General features: G+C 33.0%; 1 protein-coding gene across 1 annotated transcript in view; it reads right to left on the bottom strand.

Annotated features, from left to right (window-relative positions):
* Positions 1 to 349: 349 nt before the first annotated feature.
* The window catches only part of LOC119598517 (TBC1 domain family member 9-like), a 30,223-nt gene continuing 20,599 nt past the window's right edge, over positions 350 to 9,973 (bottom strand). Inside the window, exons 22-24 of the mRNA XM_037948142.1 lie at positions 9,679 to 9,855; positions 5,980 to 6,053; positions 350 to 5,164 (exon numbers count right to left, since the gene is read on the bottom strand). Coding sequence (XP_037804070.1) covers positions 4,631 to 5,164; positions 5,980 to 6,053; positions 9,679 to 9,855 — 785 coding nt within the window. The 3' untranslated portion in view covers positions 350 to 4,630. The remainder of the gene's footprint in view (positions 5,165 to 5,979; positions 6,054 to 9,678; positions 9,856 to 9,973) is intronic.

Genomic DNA, 9,973 nt, shown 5'->3' with positions numbered 1-9,973 from the left:
ATGAAAAGTTGTCATGTCAAATCAATTTTTTGCAGGATTCTTCAATGTCACCCATACCACATAATCTATACTCTACGGTGAAAAACTAGAAATTCATTATCAACCCTAATTAATTTCTGAATCTATCTACTGGGTTAGCAAATATCTTTTCAATGTTTACAAAACATAAATTTCATTATTGTCTTCATGGAAAGTAACACTTTTTTTTTTTTGGTGTTTGTTACAAAAGAGAACTCTTTTCACGTACTAGTAAATAATTACATTTCCAATCTGTTCATAGTGGGTGAAATAGATCTTTGAAAACCTGAATAGCAGGATATGGTTAATGAATTAGCATAAAAAATTCTACTTATTTTCAATTATTTATTATGGTGCAGTGCTTTGTCATGCTAAAATTTCAGGTACAAGTCCATTATGAAATTTTAGTATTAAAGATAAAAGGAACTTTTTATTCATGTGTTCATTATTCATATTAATATGAAAAACTGTCTTTATAAACCAGGCCTACACATGCTTACACAGATACACACTCATAAAACTATTAGAGATAAAGATATATGATTGGAAATAACCTTGTAAATCAGATATTTAAAAGCCTTATTAATCAAGAATAGTTTAAGCATTATACTTAACAAACTTTTATTTCATTAAATGCCAGACCAAAGACTTCTACATATTTTAAATGCTTTTGTTCAAAAGCACTGAGGACATTATTGATATTAAGTCAAAATATGAACATTATTATATTGAAGTCACTATGGACAGTCACATTTTCTTCCTCTTTCTAAGCTAATATGCAATAAAAAAATAAATGCTCATGATTCTCCATTAATGAATCTACTCCGAGTATCCCAGTTTCTGTAACAATACCTGTCATCAATTATCATAAAATTACTGGTGCATAAAGAAAAATTTTGACAATCATTACACTCACAGAATACTTTACTTTTAAATAAATCATAAGTGAATAGAATTAAATACAACTGTATTATATAATTCAGCCAAAAACTCAAATCACATGAATAAATGTAAAAATCGGCTAAAAAATCTATGCATGGTCATTGTCATCTTTTCAATGACAAGGACAAAGGGGCACATGAAACTATACAAATTGTAAAATACCAGAGTTATCTGTAAACTGCATTCTGTGGCACATGACATTTGCTCTAACACAATGATATTATCCATATTCCTTCTCCCACTTTCAAGGTATGCAACTTATAAACATGTTACCTAATAGAGATGTCTGTGTATATATATATGTAAATACATTTCTTCACAACACAAAGGATCTTTCAGTACTTGTTTGTCAATGTATAATCACAACCATACTAGGTTTTTCTTTTCTGCAGAGATGGCAAAAATAATTTCTGAATTCATCATGCATTTGTTACAAATCTATTTACATAATCCATTAGTGTAAGACTGTAATCAAAAGCACAATTAATTGCAATCAAGTTTTCAAAATGATCTGATGAGCACCACAGTAAAACTTTTTGAACATTATTAACTCAGTATCACTAAAAATATATGCATTTATATATTACGAATATATCTAACTCATATACTACACATAATAAGACAGAAATTCAGTATTCTTCTGCAACATTTACCTATCTGGGAGGGTTTAGTTGTCCTACATGTATTAAATAAAGTGTTATTTTCATTATACTCATTCCCTTTGATTAATAAACTGAATATTTAATGAATGTCATCTTGTTATATTTCATATGTACAAAATCCTGTATTGAGTGAAAAGAAAATCATTTTAAATATCATCCACAAATCTTTCTTGGCCCATTGTCAAACTGTCAGCATCAGGTCCAAAATGTCAAGTTGAGAGGCTATGATAAATACTAGCAACATAATTATACAATATAAGATTCAATCATACACTTGGAGGAACTCACCCATCAACTCTTTGAGCACATCATGAAGCAGAACAGGAGCAAATATCTTGTTTATGATAAGAAACACTGATGTGTGTTAAGGTCAGTTATGTAGTTCTGTCTCCTCCGTATTTCACAGAAGGTACACGGTCTAAATAAATATACTTCTATCTACAAGTGAACAATATTAGGTGGGTGAACCAAAGATAACACAGCCTCTCTGTGCCATATCGCTACATCTGCTTGCTTCTATTTTGTGTTCTACTGAAGAGTTGTGCTTGTGTTAAAAGCATCTTTTTGATGGAGCTTCATTATATAAAGCACTAAGAGATCTGTTTCCAGCACAATGGATGATTCCTCTGCCACTATTTACTTTTTTTTTTTGTTTTTTTTATTAACATTCCTCATATACTATTTTGAAATCTCATCATATGAAATCTGGGGAATAATGATCCTATAGTAATTTTTCATAAGATCATCAGACAGCAACTGGGAAATTCAAATTCTCGTTTCTTAATCAATTAGTGCCAGATACATGTATTGTTCATAGTAGTTTTGTTTTACCAATTTTGTTTACACATAGATGACTTCACAAACACTTAAGTCACCAAGGAGTCAGTTACAAAGCCCAACTGATCTGAACTATTTACCCAATTCCTTGATTTTTTGTGAAAAACTGTTTTACATCTAATACCATTAATATCATTATCAATTATTTTATTGTTGCTATTGCTATTTCAAAAATCAAGAAATTAGTTAAACAAGCAAGTTCACCTAAGCCTAGTAATTAATCATTTGGAGAAAAAAACTCTAGAGCCATCTAGTGTAATCAAAATCAATAAAACAAACCACAGTGGATGGGGAATGTATACATGCACTTCAGGGAGAAATCAGTTTTTGACAGAAATTATTATTATACACTTAATGAAATAGTTGAATGTTATACCAGTTTCTACTGTGATGCTTAATTATGAATATCAGCATTACCAAGTTAGTTTTTTCTATTGAACATTTTGCTTTTTCATAAAGAACTTATAAAGTGTCTTCAAAAAAATGAGTAAACTCAAAAACTAAACAGCATATTAATTTCTGATGAAACCCAATGCTTACTAAACAAAATCTAGAGCAAAGTTACAGTAATATATTTTAAAAGTTCCCCCCAAAATCGCCCTTCACTTTTTTCCTTTCCTGTCAACTTTGAAAAATGTTTATAAAAGATTAAGAGCATTACCATACTGCAGAACCTAGCCATGACTAGCCTTTCATAGTCACTTCAAAATTTGCAAAAGGGTTGGAAACTTTTTGAATGAGCTTTTAATAAAGGTTAGACAATTTTGTTATGATAAAGCTCCTATCATAGACGATGGTCATAAACTGAAGGAAATTGCTGCCTTCCAATTTAAAAATGTTCTTTCTTAGGGACCACAGACACAAGCCAGAGTACCCAGTGTTCTAGAAGGATGCATGTCATCAGCACCCTCGTGAGCTCACCTAACTTGCTTGAATTCTACAGATCTCCCCATGAATTTTGCTGTCCAGTGACTTGCTCGATTTGTTTAGTAGTACATCAGAGTTCATTCACAAAGCCAATGAACTTTCTTTCTTTTCCATATATTTCACATAATATATGAGCAAGTAAGATGTTTTTCATAAAAACTAATTTCAAAACTGATCTTTCCCCATAAGCAGAAAACCTTCATCATGGCAAATTTCATACAAAATAAATCAATTCTTTTATGAAGTCTATACACATACATTTTTTTCAGATTTTTAGCTTTTAATTTGCTTATTAAAAATACATACATAACTCACAGAATACAATAATCAGTATATTTCCAAATCATGGCACCAAACAAGTTCCCATGGCATAATTTTCTGTCTTCTGTCTATCAATCTACTTCTCTATCTGTCTGTTTTGTGTCTCTGTCTCTGTTTTCCTACCTGTCTGTGTGTCTGTCTGTTTTTCTGTATAAGTCCCTATCTGGTTTCAGTGTAACTAAAGGCCACATACACTAATGAAGTTCAATGAACAGCGTTGCCTTCCTTAGTGATTTGGAATAGTTACCATTTTAATAGTCAAAATGCCATCTTTAAAACAGACCTGACATTTGATATGGCAATAGCATGCTCCATACCTATTACAAAGAAAAAAAAAGGGAAACCCAAATTAGGTTTACTGCTGCACCCAACCTCTATAAAAGAGAAAAATGCATTAAAATTAATTCTAACATTACATACACACTTAACAATAAACAATTTTTTTAAAACCACCAATATCATATAAAAAGAAAAATGAATGCCCCCTAATACCTTACAGATAAATACATGGCATTACCTGAAATAACTTCTGAATACTGCAACCAAAGAATACATATGGCAAGGACAAACATACATTACAGAACCTACCTGAAATTAATTACAGTAACATTATTAGGATTTGTCATGTGCAATTTCAGTCACAGTCAACTAATAAAACTGAAAGCTTCTCTTCAATGTGAACTAAAAGTTTTACTGACATAGATGGTTAGTGCTCACATACATACACTACTTTCAGTATCTCATAATTTATCATCTGTTTTATTAATTCACAAGGATTAACTATATCACATCATCAGTACATTCTAAAGAAAATGATTATACAGATCAGCATGAGAAAGACATATATCTTGAATCACAACATTATAGACTATACATATACAAGTGCTCTAAATATAATTTAAATGTCTATGGAAAACAAAATTTTACAACGGTGATGATGCCAATGATCCAATCATGCCATTAGTGCTAAGCGCCTGTCTTTTTCTTAACTTTTGTACCTCTTGCGCTAAATCAACAGGCTTTTCGAAGAAGGACACTAGTCTCTCCTCATTGGCTATGTTGGCCAGGAACTGTTCAAAGGATATACTCCACTCTTGATGGGAAGGCTGCGAGAGGGAGGAGTGCCGGCTGGACTGGCCCGAATCATCACAGTTATCTGGGGAGTGTCCACCCTCCTTGGCCGTCTTGTCCTGTGTCTCCTTCTCCTGAACCTCTTCCTGTTTTGTATCACTGAGAGGACCTTCTATATCAGCCCCTGAACTCTTCTGGGGTTCCTCTGGCGTGTCTGCGGTGCTACTCGAACACTTGTCTGAGGCATGAGAGACCTCTTTGTTGGCTTGCTGTGAACACCACGGCTCTCCCTCTACAGTGGTTGCGGCTGACATGTCTGACACAATGCCACTAGTTTTGTCAAGTTCTGGGTCACTTCCTGATGCCATTTCTCCTACATCACTAGCCTGTGGAGAGGACAGAATAGGCTTAAGTATTTTTTTTTAATATTTGCACTATATGGATCTTGAATTAGATATATCTGTTAAGTATGTAAGGTTTGGTTAGGCCAATTTTGGTTGGATTGGACTGGGTTGGGTTGGGTTGGGTTGGGTTGGGTTGGGTAGGGTAGGGTTGGGTAGGGTTGGGTAGGGTTGGGTAGGGTTAGGTCAGGTTGGGTCAGGTCAGGTCGGGTCGGGTCGGGTCGGGTAGGGTTAGGTCGGGTCGGGTCGGGTCGGGTCGGGTCGGGTCGGGTCGGGTCGGGTCGGGTCGGGTCGGGTCGGGTCGGGTCGGGTCGGGTCGGGTCGGGTCAGGTTGGGTTGGGTCGGGTCGGGCGAGGTGAGGTTGGGTCGATTTGGGTCGGGTTATAGTTGGTTCAGTTACAGCTGGTAAGTTGAAGGTGAGAGAGAAAACATATTGAGCTTATAATACTTGACACATATGAAAGATAACTTATCTGAATAGTTATCCCCTAATTATCACAATAGGCTAACTACATGGCTTCATTAAATAATACAGAGGAATCTCAAGACTTCAGAAACATTTCAAGATGAAGAAAATAAAAAAATTCTGTGAGGAAGTAACATTCACTTCATGTTTTCTACTTTTCTACGGCACACATAAAAATAACTAATCAAAAGACTCTTTACCTCTGAAATCCACGAAACAGGATCACAAAAAATGGACCACACGAGCAATTTACTGATGCTAAGATACTTGTGTGACAGTGGCATTACTCTACAGAAAATTATAATACTGAAAGACATTATCTGCTTTATCTTACATTTCCACTGTTGGATTTCGATGATGACTCTCTCACTTTCCGTCCGACTTCCCCAATCTGCAGCAACAGTGTACCTGCAAGTAAAAGGTATAACATATAAGTTAATCAATTCAGAGATGTCATCCAGGTTAAATTATAGTTAATGATGAGTATAAGGAATGTGTGATATTCTACATTTACAATTTTCTCAGTTTGTTTTCCTTTTTTTTTTTTTTTTTTTTTTAGTAATGGGACTCTGGGTACATAGCAAAACACATGTATATTAACACATTTATGAATCCATCTTCTCTGTAGTGATTAGGGCACGTGACATTATCATTACAAAATCCAAAACTATCAATGCAACCTAAGGACATATGACATATGACCTCAGTTTCAACACCAACTCCAACACACATGCAGTACCTGTTTTATAGTTGTTTTTATATCACATGCATCTCTTTAACAAAAAATTGCTTGCACTGATATTCAATAGCACCTCTCTATGTGTTTTACTCTAGCCAAACAAACAGTAATGTTCTGTGTCCTATATCCAAGTAGAGATAGTTGTGAAAGAGTCTTTTAGTAGGATAAAAAGGAATAATAATAAGAATTTACTGTAATAATTATCTATGTTGGCTAAGGTTGTAAACAAAACACAGAAGTAAAATGCCAGATAATTATCAAGTATTCCAGATCATCAATCAAATAAAAAGGAATGCTGAAATGATAAACATGAAAATCGTATGTATTTTTTATATTTCTGAGAAATGAAACCCAAAATATGAATAATTCATAAATGAAAGCAGATGATGAGAGTGAGGTGTCGAGGGAAAATGATGATAAAATAACAAAGCGACAGAGCAAGGCCTGTGGGACAAAGGCTGAGTCAAGACTGATGAAGCTGTGTACAAGTTACTACTGATAGCAAAACAAAGGGTAAGTATGAAAAGAATGAAATTTACATATATATATATATGTGTGTGTGTGTGTGTGTGTGTGTGTGTGTGTGTGTGTGTGTGTGTGTGTGTGTGTGTGTGTGTGTGTGTGTGTGTGTGTGTGTGTGTGTGTGTGTGTGTGTGTGTGTGTGTGTGTGTGTGTGTGTGTGTGTGTGTGTGTGTATATATATACACATATATATACACATACACGTATGTATGTATGTATGTATATATAGTATATGTATATAATATATATATATAATATATACTATATATATATTATATATAATATAATATATATATATATAATATATATAATATATATATATATATATTATATATATATATATAATATATATATAATATATATATATATATATATAGTATATATATATATATATATATATATATATATATATATATCTTTATCTATCTATCTATCTATCTCTCTCTCTCTCTCTCTCTCTCTCTCTCTCTCTCTCTCTCTCTCTCTCTCTCTCTCTCTCTCTCTCTCTCTCTCTCTCTATATATATATATATATATATATATATATATATATATATATATATATATATATATATGCATATATATATATATATATATATATATATATATATATATATATATACATATATATATATATATATATATATATATATATATATGCATATATATATATGCATATATATATATGCATATATATATATATATATATATATATATATATACATATATATATACATAATTTTACCAGTATGAAACTTGCCATAACTTGTCTTTCATACTTTTGTACTTTAGAAAAAAAGTGCCTAGATTGTATTTTTTCCTATTTCAGATTTTTGTCCCTCCATGAAACACCCAAAAAACAAAAACAGAAGTTGAAAACCAAGACCTGACAAATTTTTTTCACATACAAATGGCAAAGTACAAAGCTTATCAATGTTTTACATTAAAAACTGACTTTCAGGTGAGAAGCTCAGTCTTGTTTAGGGTTAACTCTAAAATATTTTCAGCTCTAAGAACCACTGTTCAGTCATCTATAACCCTATCAAGTTTCATCTCATCATTCCAAACTGTTGTTCAAAATAAGAAATATATAAATAAAACAAAGCTAAATAATTAAATAAAACAAAAATAAATAAATAAACAAATAAATAAATAAATAAATAAATATTTATATGCCTATTTCAGCGTCAAGCAGGACACTCCCCTTAAAGTTACTATAGCAGTTTTCAGTGAGCATCTAGATTTTTTTTCCTGATTCATAAAAGTCTTCAAAGTGGCATTATTTTAAAATTAATCCCATTCTTTTGTGCAACAAAAAAAAGAAGAATAACTTAAATCACACATGTGGACTCCTTCAAGAAATTGTGTGTCAAGATATAACACTAAGTTTTCTACACAACACAGCAAACTTCTGTCTGTTTTTAAAGCTTAAGATAAGTACAAACAAACTATTCCATTGTTTTATCCTTGCTACAGCTGTTATGATGTGTATATGCAAATGATCAGTATTTTGCTGCTTGTTTGAACATGGTTCAGTTTGCTAATAACTTTCTACCGCATGGAATTGTTTCGTATCTTTGCTGTTAAACTTGTGATGCTGCTGAAAGCTATACTGTTTTCCTTCATAATTCCTACAAGTTATGTTCATATTTTCATGTGTCAGATAAAAAAAGATACATCAATCTTTGTAGTGACTTATACACAAAAACTTTCTTCTTAAATACTGTAATATAACAGTAAATGTAAACAATTACATTCTACCATCAGAAAGAAATTAGATAACAACCTATTATGAAATTGCACAAACAAGCAAACACTATATATTGAACCTCAGTGTTAATGACTATGACACATCAAATTCTCACTGGGAGAGAAAATGTTGCAACTCCTAGACTAAAAGGACAGGACTGCTAAAATAACAGTATGTTGAAACATTGTATTTGCTATTTATGGTCATAATAAGCAGACTCTGATGAAAAGATTGATTTCCAATTTTCCAAGTTTAAGAATATTGGAGTATTTGAGCAAGTGTAGTCCAATTTATATTTGCTGTTTATAATGCCATGAACTGTAACCAAGGACCATGCGCTGTGTTAGCTAGAGTGGAATGCAAAGGCAAGGAAATCAATGGAAAATGCGGTGAAAAGCCTCTGGGAGGTGGAGCTGGAAGGGTGATCAGAGACGCGAGTCTCACCTGACGACTCAACTTAGCATTCAGGGTGAATCATTGACATGTGGAAAGCCTTTGTACACTTTGTGACACTGCCTTTACTTGGTTGAGGATGAGAGGTGAATACACTGTTAAGTTGTAAACACTTGAGAACACCCCAACTGAATCTCGGAAATTTGTGTCTATTGGAATTTCTATGGGACTTTGGGATTTCTACAGATAGAACAGATCTGCATAATTGCTGTATCCACTTTAACTGGAGTAATGGGGCTGAGCTGTCAGCTAAGGCTCAGTCACTTTCACAAAATATTAGAAGTGACAGTAATATCCAACACTACTTGCATCAATAACGAAACTCTCGTGTTTCTTACCACACACCACAATGTTATATTCTGCAAGAAATTTTTGCAAGTCGTCATATTATGCTAACTTGTTCAGGTCACAAAGCAATATCTATTCACAGCAACATATCAAAAAAATGTCTATTGAATTTAAGAGGCAAGGGAAGATTTTCACATTCATTACTATATTTGGGTTTACAAATATTGAAGAAAGGGGATAAAAATATGTATATATAAACAAAAATAAAAAGTCTCTACCTACCAACTCTTGACAGCGATGTGAATATGTCTTGGTTGGTCTCGAGGGCAAAGAAGCTGTACACAGAACGCCACATGTTAATAAACTGTTCCTGGTTCATGGTGGGTAAGAACCGCTGCTCATACATGCGGTAGTCACGGTTGTGTATTGTTGCCAGACCTGTCAAGGCATCACAGTATTCTGAAAAGAATCAGTTGTAAAAATCAATGCACTGGATATGGTGTCTTTCTCAATAATGCTTCTTATAATCAATGATCATCCTATACTTAGTCTAATGAATATGTTTGGTCCTATTGGT

The sequence above is a fragment of the Penaeus monodon genome, chromosome 41 (genome assembly GCF_015228065.2).
Source record: "Penaeus monodon isolate SGIC_2016 chromosome 41, NSTDA_Pmon_1, whole genome shotgun sequence".
In the NCBI taxonomy this organism is placed as follows: Eukaryota; Metazoa; Arthropoda; class Malacostraca; order Decapoda; family Penaeidae; genus Penaeus; species Penaeus monodon.
Note: the sequence above shows the minus strand (reverse complement) of the source record. Positions and strands in the feature narration are given on the sequence as shown.